The sequence below is a fragment of the Lates calcarifer genome, linkage group LG3 (assembly GCF_001640805.2).
Source record: "Lates calcarifer isolate ASB-BC8 linkage group LG3, TLL_Latcal_v3, whole genome shotgun sequence".
NCBI lineage: Eukaryota > Metazoa > Chordata > Actinopteri > Centropomidae > Lates > Lates calcarifer.
The window spans coordinates 10,501,878-10,525,044 of NC_066835.1; the positions used below are offsets into that span (position 1 = coordinate 10,501,878).

Consider the following 23,167-nt stretch of genomic DNA (forward strand, 5'->3'; position numbering starts at 1 on the left):
CTGCCACTGACATCACAACCAGCCTGACTTGTTTTTCAGAGTAACATCCTTGCTGTTTTCACTTAGGCCGAGCCTGCTCCAAATAAAAGCTAGACAGGTACAAACAGGTTTATTATGTCCTCATGTCTCCTTAAAGATAAAGCTGAAAGACCACAAGAGGGATGGTGTGTTTTGATAAGATACCAGTTCAACACCGCAGCGTAGCCTGATAATCTCTTGTTGCAAACCTTGGGCTCATTACTCGTGTCAAAAGAATAATTATCAGTGTATTAGACTACTGTGCGGATTTACTTTTCTTTTATTCTCTCCTCAAACACCGGTAGCCTTTCACTTATGCCAAGTGTGGTGATACGAAGGCTTTCCCCATTACTCAGCCCACTGATATTCCATTAATAATTATCTGGAAAATAAAACCAGGGATAGGTTTAGAATCTCAGTAATAACCTTTGTTATTGGTATCCATTACTGAAACCTAAGCTATTCCTTACCGGGAGTAGTCATTAGTGTAACCGATCGACACTGTTGGCTGTCATTAGTCAGAGCCATGCCATGTTAAGGAGTCAGTCTCATTAATCAGTCACATTTATGGAGAAACTAGAGCATCAGGAGCGAGCTCCCCGCTCCCCTCTCTGACTCATGCTGCGTGTAGTCACAGTTGTATCACTGCAGACACGTTCATTCAGACGCTACGGCACAGATTCGCAGACACTTTCAAGTCTGTCTGCTCTATTAGTGTATCAAACATACAATGAAGAACGCTCAAGACAGTTAAATTTTCAAAGTTTTTTTTGTTCAGTTTGGTTTCAAAATAAAGATCACACAATTGTTTAGAGACAATCTACAACAGGAGTTACAAAAAATAGTTGCCCAGGCAATAAGCATACACAGGTTCTGTTAACTATACACATATGGTTACAGGTGTGCTCGTAGTAAATATACACAAGGCTGCTCCAAATGTACACCGCACTATGGCGGGCTGCCTCTCTCACCCAAAAGGACATGGACAGTATGATACAGCACTTACAGCACTAGAGAAATGCCAAAAAACACAAGAATATCCTCTGTACAATCCATGGGTTTACCCCTGAAAACAGTCATGGATAATCAAGGGGTTTGGGGGGGTTTAAATGAGTAAAAGTTACTTCTCCCACCCAGCCAGCATACCCATACACATGACACATTTCATGGGGTAATGCATTCTTATAAAAAGAGCTTAAAAAAAAGGTCAAAAAAAAAAAAAACCTTCAACATAAACCAGAAGACACCACTAAGTCTAACAGAACGTGTCCAATTGGGAGTCAGTGGGAGATCGACGTCTTAAGTTAAGCAGTGACAAGATAAAGATAAAACCAAGCGTGGCGAATCTTTGTACAAGTACTACGCTGTATAGAAAGGGCTTTTCAAAACAAAAATTTGATATTACAATTTACAATATACAACAACTCATATGTCACAACCAAGGAGGTGAGAATATACACTGAAATGCACAGGTTTTTTTTTCTAAGATTTTTTTTTTCCAGAGTGAGCTTTTTTTCTTTTTTCTTCTCATACCAAAAAGGGTGGTAAAGCACTTTTACATTACAAGGGTTTACAAATGTACAATTATACAGTCAGAAGTATGTGGTCACTACTAGGATACATTATAGATACAGATTCAACATCAAAAACCAGAAAAACTACAAAGTTTTATATATATATTTATATATATATGCAAAGGTCTACACCAAGTATACACGTTATATTTATAGAAGCAAGACCAGAAAACGAATCTCCCATGCTAAATGATCTGTCTGCTGGTTAGCTGATGGCATGTGTGTGTATTCGTCTATGATTCTGTGAAGTCAGACAAATTAAATACTTGTTCCATCTCATAGTGGTAAATAGCTAGGATGGGAGGAGGAGGGGACACTAGGATTGTGTATGCAGCAGTAGCAAAAAGTGAAATGATTTTTTTTCAGTTTATCAGAAACGATGAACAGAGGAAAATGAAAGGAGAAAAAAAACAACAACGAACAAACAAAAAATGAAGGGAGTGGAGCGATGAACAGAACAGTCACCTCCTCTCTCCACTCCCTGCAACTCCTGCCCTCCCCTCCCTCGTTGGGGCTGGGTAGGGGAAGGAGCGACAAAATCTGACAAAAACTACGGCTGCCTGTAGCAACAGGCTCCTCCCGAAGGGTTGTCATGGAAACAGGGGTGCAAGGGGGTACTCAGCATCCTCGGTGAGTAGATTCCGGTGATAAACGTAGGCATGATGCCTTCTGAGGGGGTCGGACAAGGACAGGAGGGGTGGGGCTGGCAGACATGACTGCATTAAGATGGTGAGGTGAAGGGTGGGTGGGTGGGGGAGGGGCAGGTATATAAGGTGGTAGACATGACTTCAGGCAAGGGGAGGAGGGGGAGGCGGACTGGTTTACATGATGCCGTTAGGTGGGCCGCAGAGAGGACCCAGGTCAACGCCGTTCTTCATGTAGTACTTCTCCAGCTTGGCCAGGATGTGTTTTCCATAGGTATACTTCCTCAGGGTGGAGATATGGGGCCGGATCTGCACGGAGACAGAAACGTGTTCAGTACACTCTTCAAATATGGTTGTGTGTGTGTGTGTGTTTTCCCTTCACTTGTGCAGGCGTTTCACAGCAACAAAAATAAAGTATTTTGTCAACATCAAAACAGCAACACCCAAAATCAATGATCCTTTCAGCTTAAGTCAGCTTCTGTGTCGTTGCCTGAGAAACCATTGACACCAGTGACCTGACCAAGAGCCTATTGATGTGCAAGTAAATGAGAGAGGTTGGGTTGGGGGGACACATGCCATTTTTTGCCTTGAGATACCATTTTATAAAGGCTGGCCAAAGCTGATCATGGCAACACACAGGACGACGCCATTCCTTCCACCTACCTTGTGCATTACGATCTTGCGCTGGGTGGGTTCGGCCACGTCGATCATCTTCTGCACCACGTAGTTGGCGTATTGATCCTTCATCATGGTGTATAAGGCACTGTGGGGGCCCTCAGTCAGGCTGACACACTTCATCTATCAGTACCGCCCGTTCTGCCCGCGACGCATGGGTCACGCACTTCTCCACCACATTACTAGACAGAGAAAAGAAGGAGTGAGGGTTGAGGGGAGTTTAAATACTGAAGCTCCTAGTCTGGATGTAGTTGTGGAGAAACAAAAGTAAAACCGTTTTCAAAGGTGGACGGAACAAGACGGAGACCTTGTGTTTGTGTGTTTGTGCTGGGTTTTACCTAGCAAACTTGTGCTGGCTGAGTCCCAGTACATTGCCTCTGATCTCCGCCACTATCTTGCTCTTATCCTCAGCTCGGCCGTGTTCCAAAACGTGCTGGATTACATAGTTGCCATACTGGTCCTAAATAAAACAAACCACACAGACACATTAACTAAAACGTGAGGAGGACAGCTGGTGCCTCTGACGTCACATCAAACACACTGCCAACTTCAAAAATCTGGAGGCTCTGAGAAGAGCTTTATATAAGCCAACTTGAGGTGTCATTATCCTGAAAAACATAACTGGAGGAAGTGAAAAGACAGCAGTGAGTGCTAGTTTGTGCGTGTGTGTGTGTTACCTGCACTAGCTGCTCTGTGTGTTGATGGAGCTCCTCCAGTATAGGCAGCGTCTGTTCAGGAAGGCAGTGTTCAAGAATGCGCTGGATGACTCGGCAGCCGTAAGGGTGAGTGGAGAGGGCAAAAACCTGAGAGACATATGTAATTATACATCATTAGTCATTACAGAGACACACACACACACACACAGTGCTCCTGGAGCTCAGTAACTTCACCTTTTAAAATGCACTGTCCTACCTGTGGGAGGCTTTGGCCTTGGTAACACTACTTTAGGTGTGTTTTGATCTGTACTGGACTCGATTGTCACACAACCTTGACAAATTCTACAATGTGTGAAACTTCCAGGTGTCGTGATGCTATTTGTGCGTTTTAGGATCCACATATCACTGCAGCAGCTGTTTCTACAGAACTGGATGCAGCTATGGTATCAAAGTGTTTACCACACAAAGAGATACTATTACAGAAATCGTCTTTAAAAAAAATAGGCGAGGCAAAACAAACATTACTACCGTGTTTGTGCCTCTTTAACTTTGGCTCAGTCTCTCTTGTACTCATTCTGACTTTCTGAATGTAAAATTTATAGTTTCCTTTCGAACAAGACCAGATTTATGACTGTACTCAAAAAGGTTGAAGGACAGTAACCTTTTTATTTTGGCTACATTATTTTTGGGCTTAAAAACCAGGGTGTCTTTGGGGTGTGTTAACCACGACACTAATGTATCTCTGCTCAAACTTTCCTCCCCTATGGTGCAGAAAGTCCCTTGGATTATAGAACCAAATGATCACAGGCATACTTTAACATACCCAGCCCTCCCCTGCAGGGAAGGTGAAAGCAAATTCCTGACATGCTTTCAGCTACACAAACAAATCTGAGCCACCGAGTAGAAAACACGCAGTTACACAACATGCAAATGTGCGAGAGGCAAAACACTCACACGTCAGTGAGATTTACAGCCAAAACATCATGAGCGAAATGTTCCATTTATATTAAACAAAAGGTGCATGCATCAACACACATTATCTTTCTTTTAACACTTTATGCTAATGTAACATTTAGCTGGTGGATAGAAGATGGCTGTTACCACTGGGCTGAGGTTTCTGTTGCCACGGCAACGAACCCCGTCCCTGGAAAGGACTGAGTATGTGTGCCTATGTACTTTGGCGGTGACAATATGCTTGCTGCCTCAAGGTAGCGACTGTGTATGTGCGCCATGCAAGTGAATGTGTGTGTGTGTGGATGTCAGCCAAGCACCGGCAGGCTTCGGTGATTGAATGTGGAAATATTTTGTGTGTGCGTGCACAGAGGGGACCCACCTGTCCCTTAAAGGCATCTATGATGAAGTGCAGCGCATGAGGCTGGACACACTCGATACACTTTTGCACCACGTGGTTACCATTCTGGTCCTTCACACACTTCAACACATGGCCATCCAGCTCCCGCACCATCTCACTCTGCAGGGAAGAAGAGGAAGAGGAGGAGGAGGAGGAGGAGGAGGAGGAGGAGGAGGAGGAGAGCAGAGCATGAGGGAGGCAGAATGTGGAGAGGGACATGTAATTGTTTGTGAGAAATCAAATATTGCCTGAAAGCATTTTCCAAACTCTCCTTCATTTTTCACAGTGGCTCACAGCCCAACAAGTAACACTGAGCTTTGCCCTGAAGAAATCTATTGAGGTCTATTGAGGAGAGATGGATACTCCCCTCCCTCTCCCTCTCACACAACCTTACTTTTTCCTAAAACCACTGAATTTAAGCAAAATCATTTCCTGTTGATATTCAGCTAGATTTATCTTAACACCTGGAGTTCAACATTTGCATATAAACTGTGGTATCATTAGCCTCATTCATCGTTGATGATAGAGTGCCTGAGAGGAACCTGCTGCTACACGAGGCAGCTCTATCATAAAACCCACAATGTAGATGAAAAATGTCAGTTCAGCGTGACGGGCGAACCTCTTTATTGATGCAGAATTCTGCTATAAAAATACAAATTAGTGATCTTTGAACAATCCACTCTCACAAGTGGGCACACAGACAGTAGACGTGCTTTGAAATTGGGACACTGGGATATTTTGCTACTTTATTTCTGACAGTAACAAGCAAATCACAGCACAGTCATGGCTGAATGTGTTTAATTAAGGTCATTCTAGGCCAAAGGGTACAGTTCAGTACAGTTGTTCCCTTGTTTACACACTCACACAGCCCAGTGAGAACTAGTGTACTTACAATGACCTGCTGATCCGAGGGGATGAACTCCAGAGCTTTCTGAATGACCCTGCAGCCGTACATCTGCAGGGCCAGAGACAACACATGACCTCGGATCCTCTCTGCCAGAGCCAGCTTCTGGTCCAGGCTGCCAAACTAAAACACACATGCACACAAAATAAACCTGTAAATCCTCTAATCCATTTGATGAGACATGACACAATAACATGTACGTAACACATTCACACAGGCCACAAATCACATTTAAAAAAGAGAGTGAGAATAATTGAAAAATGAGATTTTCCTCATGAAATCAATCTTGGCGACCCAAATAACACATAGCATCATCTTTGGTGATAAAGACCAGCTCCTCACACATACCTCAAAGAACTTCTGGATGACGTAATTTCCAAAGACGTCCACCATAAGCTGGTAGGCCGCCTGCAGTATCTCACTGAAGACAAGCTGGCGCTCTGCTGAACTGGCTCGCTCCAATTTCAACTGGATAAACCTTTAAAAGACAGAGAGGATAACCGCTGCATTAACCACAGATATCTTTTATATTAAGTCCCACAGATATCTTTTGCTCTCTCCTCTCCTTTAGCTTTTGCATTGTGCAAAAACCTCATGAGAAAATGTACTCCTTAGTTTATAAAGGGGATTTACAAAGTTTGGATGAACTTGAAGACAAAGACAAATAAACTCATCAGAGAGTGACAGAGCAACAAAATGAGACAGATGTACAAAGACAGAGAGAGAGAGCAGCTCCTGTAACTTTAACCCGAGGGAATAGTCAGACAAGAGGAGGTGAAACTCAGCATGAAGGAAAAAAACAAAAAACAAAGGAGGAGTTGAAGGAACCAAGCAGCCTGCGAGGTGCAGTGATAGAAGCCAGGCAAAACATGGAGATAAAAAGGACAGTGATGCTTAAGAGACTGGGGAGGGAAAATGTCTGGAATGTGCAGACTGGACGTCATGCTGTATTAATAGATCATTTCAGTGGAAAAGTCTGCATTTGAGGCACTGCTGGTTTAACCCAGACAGACCCAGAAACCAGGACCCCAGAGTGGCCTCCGGGGCCCCTGCCTCCAAATTAGCACGTATTCGTTACCATCTGGTTAGAGATCACGGTTTGTGCTGTTATCAGTGAAGAAAAATACTTGTGGATATACAGGCTACGGCAGGAACAAAACACTGTTTGTAAAAGGAGGCAGTGTCTGAAATATTCATATCACAGTCTTTGTGTTTACACCCTCATACCTATTCAAAGGTTATACCTGCATAAACTGAGCATGAACCTGAAATCTGGCGGTATAGTGTCGTCTGTGGAGGACGTACACACACAGGCATGTCCTGAGGGCTGTCATCTGAGCAAATCAAGCCTGGTCACATTGTGTGTTGAATAACTTTTATCTGGCACTCAACTATGAACTTGAACCACAGTTGTTACCCAGCACTGCCTTAGAGGTCAGACTTTGACACTGAGTCAAACAGCATATTTCCAGGGTCACTGATCAGGCTTTGTTTGCAGGTCATTTGCGTACAAAGAGGAATTTGTTTTATTTGGCAAGTAGTGATGCTTCATGTGTGCATTTTGATTTGCTGGTTTCTTCTCTGCTCAGTGTATTTCATGTGGCGTTTGTTGGTGAGTACCTGCTCCCGTGCTGGTCCTGGCTGAACTCCATGATGTGGCCGGCGATGTCTCGGAGCTGCAGGTTGGGGTAGCGGTTGTTCCTGAAGTCCTCCAGCAGGCGGCTCCGGCCCGACGGCATCACATCCGACATGCCGTAGCGTAGTCGTGACGACGGGAACAGCTGGCTGCTGGGTGAGAAGAGGGAGGAGCCTGAGCTGGCGGCGCTGCGGTACTTGGCTTCCGCTCCAGGGGCAGCGGAGATGAAACGCCCACTGCCATTGGTCAGGCCTCCTGTGGGGTCAGCGAGAACAGGCAGACGATTGTTACAAAGTCAGATAATAACCAATCATCAGATCATAGTCAGTACGTACAGTCATAGTCAAGAACTATGAACATGAAACAAATTCCATGCTTATAGTTATTTTAGGTAAGATTTTTTGCAGTTTTTAGAAAGCACATGAAGTTTTTTTTCAGCTGATGACACTGCAGTACTAAAATTTTCAGACTGTATCATAAAAATTACATTTTAGCTCTGCAGGACAGAAACACAGCACTGGATGGCAGCACTGCCTCAAACATGAAGCCAAGGAAAGACCCATGTCTTGTGCCTCTATTAAGTATCCAGTCTAATCAGGTACCTACCAGCACTATCTAAAAAACCAAAAAAAATTCTACCTGATACGATCTTAACCTTTGATGCAGGTTTAGGTTTTGTACAAGTGTTGATAAAACTGAAATAAACAACAAATATACTAGAAACTGAAGTTTTCTCAAGCGACATCTGAACCAGGTGATAGATAAATACTTGACTGAGGTTTGGTTGCTGCAGCATGATTTCAATCTTGACAATATGTAGATATCCCAGTTAGTGCCTTTACAGAGTAGTTGAGGACATCATGGCTTAGTTTCCTCCCTTAAAAAAAGGGTGTCATTTCCTGCAGTTTTTATTCATATACTATGACACCTCCAAAGACTTGAAAGTTGCCAAGGCTATGTAATCTATCACAGTCATTATGAAACCTCAGCTTGGCTCTGTCGGTTTATTTGATTGTTGTTGTTTCTTCTTCAGCACACTGGAGTTGAATGTTTGCATTACACTTCACTCTGCCAACTGTCAATCATGAACACACATGGGAACCAACTAAAGTCTCAGCTGGTAATTAATGCCTCAAAACATGCTGCCTTACAAATTTGCTGTCACATTTAAGTCCTGCAGTTAGGAAAATCTTGTTAATTGCAACAGCAGTTTTTTTCAAGCCAGATTGGAAACATTTGGTATGCTAATTTGAGAACTTTGTTAATGGAAACATCAAATGTAGATATGTGAACGTTACAATTTTGGAATATAAGACTATATGTTAAGACTAAATAAACTAAAGCAGTCAGGCTCACAAAGTCTTTATACTGTAGGTGTGTGCATCATATCATAGCGAAAAACCTGTCATACTAACTTATATACAATGTTAACTGATATATTCAAGCATTTACACACAACAGTCAAGCTTCCGGTTGGGTCTGACAAAACTGCACAGTTTCCACGGAGCTGATCATTAAAGAAAAAGCTTTTCAAGAAGTTATCAATCACCTTAAATCAAAAAAGACGCTTACCAAGATTGAGGTTGGACGAGGAGCTGTGATTGGACAGGGAGGGTGGGGGTGTGAGGGAGTGGGAGGGGCCCTGGTTGGGCAGAGGCATGCCCACGGGGCCAGGGGAAGGACTGAAGCCCAAGGTGCCATTATAGAAGCCCCCGTGGCCAATCGGGGTGAGGCTGGAGGGCGTGCGTTTGTACAGCTCATTGTTGCCTGTCAGGGAGTCCCGTCTGGACCCACTGCCACCACTTGAGTTGGCCACTAGAGGGAGACAAAGACATATTAGATCATAGTATCTACAGGAATTGTTCATTTTTAATTAACTGTTCTTTTGTTTAATTATTAGCACCTATGTTTTAGTGTAAATCACTTATTTAAAAACTACGAAACACCAACAAACTCCAGCTGACCAATCTGTCAACAGACCATGTGTTTTCCTACCTGCAGTGCCGAAGCCTCCCAGCGTGGCCCCCAGAGTGGCACCAAGGGAGGAAGAGGCAGGCTGGCTGAAGCCCAAGGAGGCAGACCCCGGTCCGGGCTGGGCAGAGCCTTGTGAGAAAAGGGACGAGCTCTGGGAGGAGGAGCTGAGGGAGGAGGAACCGTAGAAGGAGCTCCCTCCCAGAGCGCCACCAGGGCCCCCCTGCTGCTGAGGCTGCTGGGACGTCATGGCACGGAACGGACCGTTGGCCCCGCCACCAAGACCGCCGTTGGCACCACCTGCAGATGCTGCTGCTGCTGCAACTGGAGGAGGAGAAACAGCAGGAGAGGCGAGAGAACAGTGAGAGAAGTTTCCCTCTACCTCAGCTACATGTCCTTCTCAAAGAGAGAGTAAATAATCAGGCAAATTTTTCATATCGGTAACAATTCTTCTCTTTAACACCAGTACTGATGTAAACCCACATTCCCCTTGATACTGAACACAATGACTCATGGGAACTTCTTGTAAAGAAAGACTAGACTCAAAAAGTACAGTCTCATAATCTCTTAATTGCACACTCTGGTTAGATGGAACATTGAGAACATGTTTGGAAAGACCAAAATGTGTAATCCTTGTTTTGTGTGCATGACACTCAATCTTTGTCCTGTTGCCTACAGTGAAAAACAAAGGCACCCTGGACTCTTCTGACCGTGTTTTACATGCATTACTGGGTTACCTGCTTGTGCTGCGGAAGGAGATATGATGACAGAGGCAGGGGCCATGAGGCGGACAGGGCCACTCCTAGCTCCAGTGTTGACCACCAGGGCTCCTGTCTGGTCATAGTAGGCTGCTGGGGCCAAGACTGGGTACCCTGAGGAAGAAAAGGGACATTCAGAGAGTATCTAAACTAATTTTATCAAGCTATGTTTCCCCTTAGAATACTGTGAACATTGGGGGTTGTGGACTATTTCAGTCCAATTTCAGCATCACTTTTTATAGGCAATGTTGCTGTAATAGCAAATGTAATTGGGTTTGTTGGGAGTTTTGCCAAAGTAATAAAACCAGTTTGCTGCTTGTCATTCTCACCGGGGACTCCTGCTGCTAACCCCTGACCGAAGGCAAGGGCTGAGTTGACTGCTGCTGCTGCAACCAGCTGGTCATTCTGCTGACCCTGCTGACCTTGGCTGGGGGTCAGAGGTCGCTGGTTGCCCCCAGCACGCATCACCTTTACAAAGCAAGAACAACCAAGGTCAATATGCAAAGTAAAACTAAAAAGGGTGCTCTAAAGCAGCAACCAGTGATGTGCTGTAGATATAACTTTATATCATGTAGTTAATGTTTAGAACAATGTGCCTATACAGAGATACAGGGTGGCATGTAATAATCATGCCAGGATAAGAGGACACGCCTAATATTAGCATAAGTAAATAATGAACAGCAGTCTCCTGCTGATTGGCTCATAATCTACATAGTGTACAAAGAGTGTTCTGTTACTAGATCCAAGTAGAGCAGCTCTAACACTGAATGCACATTTCATCTGGCACATAAGGAGAGCCCTGACAGAAACATCTTGAGCCAGTGGCAATCGGCGTGCCAGTTTTCTGGCGAGCACCCGACTGACCTGCTGTTGGTTCTGCTGGCCCTGGCCTGCTGCCTGCTGATTGGCTGAGCTGTTGGCTGCAGCAGCTTGCTGCTGGAAAAGGTTGGCAGGGTAAACCCCCCAGGGTGTCACACCATAGTACTGGGGAGGCATCACTGCCGGACCTAGACGCAAACAAATATGTGAGACATTGGTGAGATAGGATCACTGTGTCTGTGTTTATTTGTGTTTTAAATGGCTCAAACAGCCATTCAACTGCATCTAAATAGGGCTCAGGGTCCATTTCAAAATTAGAATGACTTACCGAGCGTGGCTGCTGCTGCGAGACCGGCTGCGTAAGGGTCTGTCCCAGGTGGTGCAGCACTGATGATGTAAGGATTGGGCACAAATGCTGGCGCCAGACCTGACAACACATGGAGGGAAAAGGTGAACCAGGGCCAAAAGGCTTTACATAATGCATGGAGCAAAGTCATAGAAACTCCTGAAATGAAGCTTAAACACATTACAACCAGTGAAGCAAATCCATAATTAAGACTCTAGATACTAATCAAATAAATATCTCCAGATTTAAGACCTTTTTGAGGTTGGTGCAAAATGTTTCTGAAAGATTCTTTAAGCTTATTCAACTTTTCTTAGCTCTAAGTAAATCTAAGAAATTTTATCTCTGCATTAGTTAGTTACCGCTGGACTACAACAACATGTAGTGTTTTGTAACTACTGTGTTGGTTTGCTCCAAAATTAAAAAACTAGAAATTGCAATATCCATGGAGTCACTGCTGTCAAGTCACAGATACTGACCAATAAATGAAAAGAATTCATGCAAATCTTAACATGTTTGTGGGACCTATGGGGAAATATATAATAAGTCTTGTTTTTGATCTGAGAATTCAGCTAATGTTTTTTTTTTTTTTAACCTCTAAGTAATTTTTTTAGATGATATGCGGTCCTGTATAAAATCACGTGGTTGGACTTTCCATTCTGTCGATAAAACTGTGAATATCAGTGTATGAGTATATTACTGATTGACAGGAAGTGTTCTTTAATTTGCGTCACTTAAAAGCACACAACAGTAAGAAAATGTGTCAAATGAAAACATAACATACATCTCAAATAACAAATGAGATGTTTACATTGTGTTTTCCTTCTCATATGCTCGTGCCTGTATATCCACACACTCTCTTACCAATGTGAGGCTGCTGTGCTGCTGCCAAGGCGTACTGCTGCTGCTGGGCTGCTGTTAACTGCTGCACTGCTAGGGCATTGTTTCTCTGAAACAGCTGCACACACAACAACAGGCGCATCACATTTAAATGTCACTGGAGCAGAATCTCTGAGAGCTAAACAGAGACTTTTACACTGCTCTCTCTTACCTGCTGCTGGTTAGTGTAATCAAACAGACCCACAGTGGGCGCAGAGTCCATGGGCATCTGGGAGTTGTAGTCGAACTGAAGAGGCTCCATCACTGACTCCATGGGGTCCATGGTGACACCACCTTGTTCTACACCAGAGAAGTCCTCAGGGGGCTTTGGCCCCCCACCACCTCCCAGGGGTGTCAGGCCCTCAGCCCCCACACCCCCGGGACCCCCAAGCAAGTCACCCTCTGGCCCAGGGGCCGGCATGTTGCCTGGGGGACGACTGCAGAGATGAGAGAGGAGAAGCTGTTGAGTTTACCTCTGAAGGATGTAGAGCAAGATAAGAATTTCTCCAACAAGCTGTGAGAGTGTGTGTGTGCCCCTCTGTCTTCCTGAGACCTACCCAAACTCTTTGACATCCACGTCGAGGCCGTTCTGCACAGGCAGCCCATTGGGGTTAATGACGTCGCTGATGACATCAGCTTCAACTTCTGTCAACTCTTTCAGTTTCTCTCCCTCAAACGTTGCCTTTGGCTTCTCCCTCTTCTCCTCCTCCACCTCTCCATCCCTCTGCCCCTGTGTGATGAGAGGGAGACGACAAATATCACTGATACATACAGAAATATAGAGGTGCTGACCACACGACAGTGATTGATGATGAACACACAAAAGGTACAGAGTGAGGAGGACAGAGTGGACAAGGTGAGAAACAGTAACCAATCTGACGACCACCGGCTGACAAGGGACAAACAATGAGAGAAGAGGAGCAGATGAGGGGTGCTAAGGTATGATGGTTCCTCAAGTGGTTACACAAAAAGTCAAGACTGTTACGATAAGGAAATCTGTGATGCAGAGATGAATGAAACTGATGCCAGGAAATGTAAATGTGAGTAATGACTGACTGATAAGAAAATACTTCTGAAACTTACATAGGGTCCTTTTCGGAGGCAGGAATCCAGTTTGTCAGCTGGCGAGGAGGAGAGGACGTACTCCACCATGCTAACTCCCAACCCTCCACTCTCAGACCGCGGGGACATCACTGAGCCCACCCCAACGTCACCTCCGCCGTGGAAACCCTGTCCCGGCCGACGGGACACCATGATTGGCTGAGACACCGAGTGATCTGCGATGGGAGGAACAGAGACTGTTAAATAACATTCATGCACAGGAGAGAACTACATTTGCTCCACAAACCGTTCAAGCATGAAAGTGAAGTGAAAGCACAACATGTTCATTAACAGCAGCATATAATCTAGGTTTTGTTTTAACGTTACAGATAAGCATCAGACAGAGTCGTAACAGCAAAAAAATAGAAACACCTCTCAATATAATGGACTCCAGTACAACAGCACCTTTACCTATGACTGCAATGATAAATATATAGTTGAATTCACACTTTTCCAATAAAGTGGACAAATACATAACATTATGAACTGTGTAAAGGTAGACTTTATGGCTGGCTGTTGTATGGGACTGCGTGTATATTTTTGAGAGGGCTTTCTTGTCTTCTTTGGGGGCTTGGTCTGGGGCAGTATCATTTGAAATATGCTGTCTAATGCACAAATTTAAAGTTAAAACTATCAGAAATATTTCACTCCGCAAATGAGATCTTATGCATTAATTTCTCCACAGCAATGTACTGGTCCACAAGAAAAGTGTCAGACTGCATCAGACACGCAGCGATATTTCTTCTGTCATCATGCCTACAGAAATAACTGCATTGTGCTGACGTGATACAGCAGAAATCTCAAATCAGCATCATCTGGGAGAAGATCGGGGTGATTTCACTTTGACATCAGCTTTTGAGTCTGACGGGAATCTAAATATATATTTTCGAACACAGTGAGTGTTCTGATGCTTTCTTGATGTGCTTGTGAAAAATAAAAACTGCCATGTTTCACAAAGTTCTTGCGTTCCTAACAGCCTGCTGTCTGCCACTGTTATGACAAACGTAAGCCAGACTGATTTGTACCTGAGGCGCCCCATGCACTGTCTCTCCACTGGTCCAGGAAGATCCCTTTTGGTCCATCCTTCCCAGAGTCGTCTGTCTCCCAGAACTTCTTACCAGTTAGCAGCTGCTGCAGAGACGCAGGACAGCAGAGAGGGTGAAAAGAAAAGGTAAAAAATGGTTACACAGACACTACAAGCACATGAAAGACTGGGCTAAATAAAATTATATACAAACCTCATTAGTTTATATAACTGAACATATGAGCAGAAACATCCTCAAATCTTACTAAAGGTATAACCTTAGGAATGTTGTTTTCTTTTAATCTGGAAACTCTTTAAGTATCAAGCAGTCAGCACTGCAGTGCAATTTCCAGTAATACACACATGTGTGGGAGCACTTTGACTCCTGACTGCACCCCTAACAAACAAACACAGATAAAAAACCAAAATGAATGCAATTCAAGCCAGAGTCTTTAAATAGTTTAAACTAGTTCTACGTGTTTGGCATCACTCTAAAAGAGACTCTAGCACCATATCAGTATCTCATTTGTGTTTCTCTCGATATCTCTTTTCATTTTCTATTACAGTCAGCATCTGTCTTGCTATAAAAAGACCTTGTTTCTGTAAACCACTGTGATCATTATCTTCTGGCAACAGGAAACAGCAACTCCTGGTTGCACAGGAACTGTGAAAATCTGAAATTCAATTTTAACTGATCTGCTGCTTTTAAAACATATATATATCTGTGTGAATAAATGTTATAATGTGGTATTTTTCTATATTACAAATGTATTACAGCACATAGCTGTAGAATAAGAAACAATACTTGAACACTCACCAAGCACAAGATACAAACAAAGCCCGACAAACATCAACACTATGTTCAACAGGCCAAGACTAATTGTCGGCACTGGTCCAACATTAACAGAGTTACAGAGTGTAGATTGTGTTTAATAAATACCAGCAGCCAGTCCGACCAGCTCAAATTAAAAAGCATCTCTGCTCAGCCTCTTCTCATTTTCTCTCCCCCAGAGCTTTTCATTCAAACAATTCAAACACAAGTCCACGCTTCTTTTGTCTCAGAGGCCTTTTACCGAGCAACTGATCCAGTTCTTTTTCCTTAGATTTCCTGTTATTCAAGTTTGGCTCACTGTCCGTAATCCACCATGCAGCTATTCAGCCCATGACAAAATACAGGGCAGCCATTTTTAAGTCAAGTGTTGACATATGGCACCCGGACTCATTAAATCCAATCATTTTAATCCAAAGTTAGACATCCATACTTGACTGACATGTTGTTAGCAACCATAGCCCCAATGCTACATTATGAAGAGATGTATTTTCACCTTTTTCTACATAACACATGACCCCAACCATCAACCCTGATGTCTCACCTCTCCCATGGCGCGTCCCTCCAGAGCCAGAGCCTGAAAGTCATGGTTCAGCTCATCCATGGACCGCACCTGCAGACAGAGAGCCCAGAGTATGTGTGTCATACTCAACCACTGCACACGCATAAACTAAACTTTAATTAGTTATGTTAATTAGTAATTAGCTTGATTAATGATTTGCCCCAAACATTAAAGAAGCCACAACTAAAACTAGAAAACATTCAATAGCTGCTAGTGTTCTGAAAGTTAGAACTGAAACTATGAAACATGTTTCTCTTAACCCCACTTTCCCATGTTAGCAACAACAACATAGTATTTTGTGGACAGAGAATGTAATTATTACATAGGGGTGGTTTTATGTTTACATAAGAATATAAGCAAACAGTAGTAAATATGATACAATAACAGTAGCATGGTTGCAGTGGTGCCATCTTTCGCAACACACACACACACACACACCTGGCTGTCATGGATGTTGTCTCCAGTGGGCCAGCGATGTTTGCCAGGCTGTTCGCCGTGCTGCCGCTGGAAGAAATAGTCTACCATGGCATCATCCTGGGAACGTCCAGCACCCGCCACACCCTTAGAGACACACACACATGCACATTATCCTGAAATTACTGGCAACAGTAACAAGCAGAGTGTGTCTCAGCAACAACCGGAGACACGCAGGTATAGCCGCTTATGAGAAACAACACAAAACAAAAATGCAAGAAGGAAAAGTAAAGGAAGACAATACGACACATACACACACATAGACTTGAGCGTGCTTATACTTAAATACATGTCAAACACACAAGTAAACATCAATACACTGTAACTGAATAGCCAAATACACACACCACATAAAGCATAAATGTCAGAGGTGAAAAGGGGCTGCTCAATCAAAATCTAAATACCAACAACAAAACAAATTCAAGTGATTTGATTCATCAGAATGATGATCCTCAGTCACTCTATTCTCTATTAACAGTGAAGTATTTCATCTGCTGGACAAAAAGTAAAGACATTAAAGCCCAGGTGGAAATAATTAGAAGTTCTCTGCCAGGTCAATGGAAACAGTTCACCTTCTATCAACCTTCACACCTTTTTCAACCTTATGAGTCTAAATTCATCAGATGCATTTTCAAAATTAATCATCATCAACAAAACAGCTCCGTAGGTTGAGGTATTTAGAACCACATCCCCTGTTGTGAAACTCAAATACGTCCAAACAGGAGGCAGCATTTATTTTCACCAGCAAAGCTCATGCTGACTTCTTCTCTTACCCATTCTGAGGGTAGACACAAAATTCCCCACAAGACGCTGTCATCAAAGAACCAGTCAACATGTACTGGAAACAACTGGGCTTGGTCATCTGCTGTACACGCAAAGCGTGCAGCAGAACAAGTTACGAGGATGTCATTCAATCTGACTAAGTTGCTACTTATCAGATGGACTGATTTTTTCCAGGATTCGTCATGAAAATACCAACCTTGTTGTCAAGTAGTAACACTTAACTAATGAGCCTATTGTGAGACCTTACAGCTCATCCTTCGCTATGCAACTACTGCTCACATACACTGATGTTGAGGCAGAGACATTACAGTGTTCAAGCCTATTAAAGTACAGTCTGGTATCTGAGTTTGGGACCACATTTCAGACTGCCAAACAACTACAATTAGTTTTATTATACATTTTATAGTAGCATGGCTAGTCTCCTGACTAACAGCAATACTGAACAGGCTAACAGCTATTCCACTTAACATCAGCAGCTCTACCAGCCAAGAGGATATAAAGACAGAGAGATCCTGAGCTGATTATTGGGTAATTCTAATCAATTTTCACTCAAATTTGTTATTTGTCTATTACTTAGTTAATTTTAGTCATATATAGAGTCATATTTTAGTCAATGAAGTGAATGGAATAATACTTTTAAAAACAAATATACTGACGATTGACCAGCCCAAGTGACCAATGCCTGACTTCAAACAGCTCATTTAACAGTTTTATAAAAGGAAAATTAAAAATCAGTCACTCAATAAATTTACAATTACATTAAACAGGAAAAGCAGCAGCAAATCCTTATATTTGTTAAGCTTTAACCACAGAATGTTTGGTACTTTCACAAGATAAATGACTACAAAGAATTCAAAAGCAACCTATACATTTTTGTCGGCTGACTAAGTGATTTATCAAATAATTGACTAATCTTTCAACTAAATCTAATGTGTTTGTGCAGACATTTTACTTTCACAATCAAGAAAATCTTAGCTGCATTTCTCAAATATAACATGACACCTTCAGAAAAATGTCTGACATGGGCATAGCATATTCATAATAGATCAGTCACTACTTTCACTCCATCAATGTTTGACCAGACACATTCTAATATTCACAGCAATATTGCATTGTTTCAGCCTGAATCAGCAGTTACAGCAGGGAATTACTTTTCATCACTTTTGCTAACAGCCACCCTCAGGTGTTTCTGTTGCAAATGGCGTAGTATGTTAGTTAAAGTTCCAAAAACACAGTTTAACAAATTTTGTTGAACAATGTTAACACAGTCTCTATCTGACCTACTATTCTGGCAGAAAACTAACTTCTCTTTCGATCTGAACAGCACTAGAATGGCTACAGCACTACAGGCTCGACAACACAGGCTAAAGACCACAGAGTGAACAGATGTTTCTTGAGCACAGACACATCTGTCCATGAATGAATGAAACACGTAAAAGGTGTAGATGTGGGGGGTATTACCTGCTGGCTGGGGGGTGTGGCCTGAGGGGTCTGCCCAGTTGGCGGGGCATGTCCTCCGCTGCTCAGCACCACGGGCATGCTGGGAGATGTACTTCTATGGTGGGGGCTGAATGAATCCTGCCAGAGCACTGCTTTCCTCTTCAACACACACACACTGCTCATTCCACCACAGCCTGTCCAGAGAGAAAATACATCTGTCACATGCAAACAATGGCACACTGGATCAATATGTTGAACACACAAGATATTTGATAAACTCTTACATTTAGAGTGGGGGACGTAATGCTCAGGTGCCAGTTTATTAGGCACACCTACCTAAAACTAACGCTGTTAAGAACAGAGATCCAATCAGTTTTGCAAAATGTCAGTTTTAATAAAGCCTTTGTAACTATATCTCACAATGACACAGAAAAAACTATGGGCCTTACTTCATGAGAAACTGTGGTGACAGCAAGACAAAATATGGAGTAAAACATTCATCTAATCATTTGCCTGTCATTTTACTGTTCCAGGTGGTTTATGGTCAAAGTTCACAGTCAGTGCTGCTCCCCTGTAAGTCAATATATTTCTGCATGAATGAGAGACATAAGCACAATGTAATCTCATGTAAATGAAGCCAATATCTCCTAGTCACTTCAGAGCAGGACTGAGACTTCTACAGGCCAAACCAGAGATGCTAAAATATCTCAACAATTATTGTAGCTTCAACTGGTTTTCATGTCCGACTACACTCAGTTGCCAGTTTATTTGGTAAACCTAGCTAAAATACAGTCTAATATAACTGCACTGCAATAAATACCCTCAGAGGTTTGTGTTCCTAATACTTGTCCACTTGATTTATATCTGTGTGAATATAACATAATACGTTTCAACAGCACTTCAAACTACAGGCTTCAAAAATTATGATACAAACTGAATAAACACCTCTATAAAATGGTCTTAACACAATCTAAACTTTTTAAATGTAGGATTTATTGCAGGACCGATGTATTTGTTTTAGCGAGGTATACCAAATAAACTTATGACTGAGTGTATACTGCACAGCGCAGTATAGTGAACAGTGATGCCTGTGAGCCAGCTATATCCAAGACAAGCACAGGTGCTTTCATCCCAAATTATCACTGCAACGCTGCACTAACAGTTCTTATTTGGTTGAAAATGGTCTAATTTGTTAGATTAACTGGTGTAATGTCTAGTTTGACTGTAGATCTGCATATTCTTCCACAGCACAGCACTAAACACTACATACAATTTAATGTAAATATCGAAATAATCTAATTAGATTAAATCACTCCAAAAACCCAAAGTTACACAAAGTTTTTTTTAAGGTTGCAGCCACATAAGGGACAACACTAGTATTAATCACACTATCAGTATAACATTCTTGGGGCAAAGTGGCAACCTGCCATTAAAGCTACTTAAACACTGATAATCAGAGCAAGAGAACTGGGTTCAACAGTTATGGATATAAACCAGAGAATCACTTTACAAGCAAGCCCAGGAGGCAGGATGAATTTAACTGCCAACCTATAGTCAGCAGGCCTACTCTAAACTTTATTGTATCTCTGTATTTCTTGGAATAAAACATAGAAGTTACAACTCTAATCAAATAGGCCATAAAGACGAAAATTCACCAGAGGAATATTGTAAAACATCTCCATATTACGCATCTTAAAACAGTACTCAGAAATGTATCTCAGTCATCTGCATGTGGTGTAAATTACTGATTGGTTACTTGTTTAGTTGAAGGTGTTCTACCCACAGAAATTTGGTTGTTATGAAACCCTGTACAGACATAGCTGCAGATCACTGCTGCCGAGTATAGCAGAAGTCCCCACCATTGCAGCTGACACACTAAATGCGAATTTACCAGGTTATTATATACACTATGCTAAAACTAATACTTTACAATACGATAAAACTGTCATAAACCTTACCCTCATGTAAGTAACTTGTTAAAGAGAGGTGTTAATTGAACTTAATGCTCCCTGTGGTTTGTGGTGGTGTCTCTGAGATGCAAGTATTAGAAACAGAGTAGAGCAGTAACATCACAAACTACAGCCTCCAAAAGTTTTAATAAAGTTTAATTTGCACAATCAACTGTTATCAATTTCATTATACTGAATCACTTGAGGTTATGTGCACCCAATAAACTGACAAGTGAGTGTATTGTCTGAAAGGAACAATTTAAAAAGTAACATTATCTAAGTAAGTTTGCACAGGGGAGGTTACGGACTTTATTTTCCAGCAAGTGGAGACAAACTGGTGGTCCACAATTTGCAAAGGTCATAGTGGCTCTGTCACATAACCAAAGTACATAACCTGCTACTGTCACTATCTGTGCAGTGATTAACCCAAGAAATATGCATGGCCAGATCTGTTTGGTGGTCGTGGTCAACAGGAGGAACAACAACCTCTGTGGTTTTCAGCAGTCAAAGGGATATAATTTGTATTTTACAGCCTCTCCATATCCAACAAGCTCTAATCTCTGTTAAAATTACAAGTTTCACATTAGTGTCCCTACAGGCCATGAGGAAATTACAAGCAGTTCTTTTTACACTGAGCCATATACAGTAATTACCTTTGCAAGAGACCGTCTGACACTATGAGCCTTCAAACACATGCAGCTTTCTCTCAAGTCTGCTGAAACCACTGTGTAACACACCCCCTCCATAAAGACAAAAACCACGAGCTGACCGGCTGAACAGTCTCAAAAGATAAAAACAAACCAGCCTGCCAATTGATCATTCACATATGCAGCCTTGTGTTTGTTTTCCTCTTCCACTCCTGATTTAGCAACAAGGAAAGGTTAGCTCTTTATTCCTTTGCTATAGCTCGAAATCAGGTAGAGAAACACCCGGAAATCCACAACCGTGTGGCCATTCCCCAAAGCGAGGCGCACACGGCTTGTTATGCTACAAGTTTTACTCAGCACCCGGAAACAGGCACTGTGTTCCATAATCTAACTGGGTTAATCATTATTCAATACCGGGGATCAATCCACCGCATACCGGGCACAGACAGGGGTGTGACAATACGAGCAGGCAACCTGCAGCTAGCATGAGATAACGTTAGGTGTCTCAACATACACCAAATATTTCTCCATTAGCAGACATGACACACCAACCCAGAAAGGGATATATGTAGATGCTTCGTGAAAATTTTCGTGACATTTACCAGGGGTTTCATTTTCATGCATCTGTGTCGACTTATGCCAAGTCTCGGGTCTGTTATGGAGGGTTCACTGCCCATGTCTACCAACAATAACACGGCCTCCCGACACAAGCTCATCCCGGGCAAACCGGTGGCCAAACACAGGCTCCACACTATGTTTTAAACGGCGGCGGTGGTCTCATAATATCGCTGTCTTGTTATTAATATACACCCGGGGGTCTCTGTATGTCTGCCGAGCCTGCAGCCCCACAGGTCCCCGTGACACGGATGCTAACAAAGGCCCGAGAGCTGTCTGGAGCGGAAGACCGACACAACGGGAGGAAGGAGGCAGGCAGCAGAAAGGGAGGCAGCCGCTTTCAGCCCCACAAAATACTCCCGTTTAACCCCTCTTGCAGCCTCCATAGCGACAATACCGGCACCGATGCGCGAATAAACAATGCCCCGTGCTAACGCGACCGCGGAACAGACGATACTCACCGGCGGAGAGGGTGGATGGTCGCGGATTTCGGCCCCAGTTTCTCTCTGACACCCCAGGCTTTCACTCCGACAACATGGCGGCTCGACGGAGGAGCAGGCAAGAGCGCTGCATGACGGGAAGGGATGAGAGAGAGCGTGCGGTTCATTGCGCCAACCGGGAGAGGAGGGAGGGTCACACCGGACCGGTCCCTTTGTTATGTGTGTAGTCAGTTTGTATTGTAGGGTGTATTAATAACGGATGTTTTAAACCTCATTCACATATTTGTGAATAGACGAAAAAATGCCATTTTCAACGGACCGCTTTAGACATTTGTATAACTAGAGCGGCGGACGTCACTAAAATAATCTACAAATAAAAAAATACCCAGACATTTTAGCACATATATTAGTGGTACTTACTGTATGTAAACTCAGTAAATAATGCAATTATCTCTTGTTTTATGGGGATTCTACGTGATTTTGTCGGGGGTGGACTGTACACAATGCACCGGGGTCTCTACGGTAACGGGTGACTGGCAGCCATGGCAACGTGCTGCGACACACGTTTGGCCAGTGTGTGGCTGCTGGTCGCTCCGTTACACCTCCGGAATGTAAGCGGACGGTGTGAAAAGGGGAGCGTGTGGCCCAGATAACAAAAATACCCCAGTGGCTTTTTGGAAATGTGCCAGCAGTGACCCCGAGGCTGCAGACCGGAGAGAAGTCCTGTATCGGTGTGTGGATGACGTAATGCGGATACAGTAGATTACGGACGCTCTAATCTATGGTAATAATATGGAAATTATAGGATAGACTGCTAAACATCCTCATATGGTGCAGCAATATAATACATTAATACATTAAACAGCTTGAAGTTTGTAAAATTATAGTTTATACTCACTTTTCTGTATTATTTTTCAGATTTAATGTTATTTGTTGTATTATGTTTTGTTATTATTGTGTAAAACCCTTAGTAATATATTATTACACTGTAACATTATGGTATCATTAGAAGCGAATGTTAGGTCATTTTTACAATTATAGACTAAGAATACAAGAAATCACTTATGAATGCCAT

General features: G+C 42.9%; 1 protein-coding gene across 1 annotated transcript; it reads right to left on the minus strand.

Annotated features, from left to right (window-relative positions):
* Positions 1-768: 768 nt before the first annotated feature.
* On the minus strand, positions 769-22,239 carry pum1 (pumilio RNA-binding family member 1). Its single transcript, XM_018697522.2, is given in 24 exon segments — positions 769-2,545; positions 2,900-3,022; positions 3,024-3,093; positions 3,250-3,371; positions 3,589-3,714; positions 4,901-5,038; positions 5,811-5,945; positions 6,171-6,300; positions 7,443-7,713; positions 9,031-9,273; positions 9,454-9,753; positions 10,167-10,301; positions 10,517-10,655; positions 11,052-11,194; positions 11,335-11,433; positions 12,214-12,307; positions 12,401-12,665; positions 12,786-12,958; positions 13,312-13,505; positions 14,355-14,460; positions 15,727-15,795; positions 16,183-16,305; positions 18,463-18,635; positions 22,114-22,239. Coding segments are annotated over 23 exon segments (3,492 nt in total). The 5' UTR covers positions 18,625-18,635; positions 22,114-22,239; the 3' UTR covers positions 769-2,413.
* Positions 22,240-23,167: the final 928 nt, after the last annotated feature.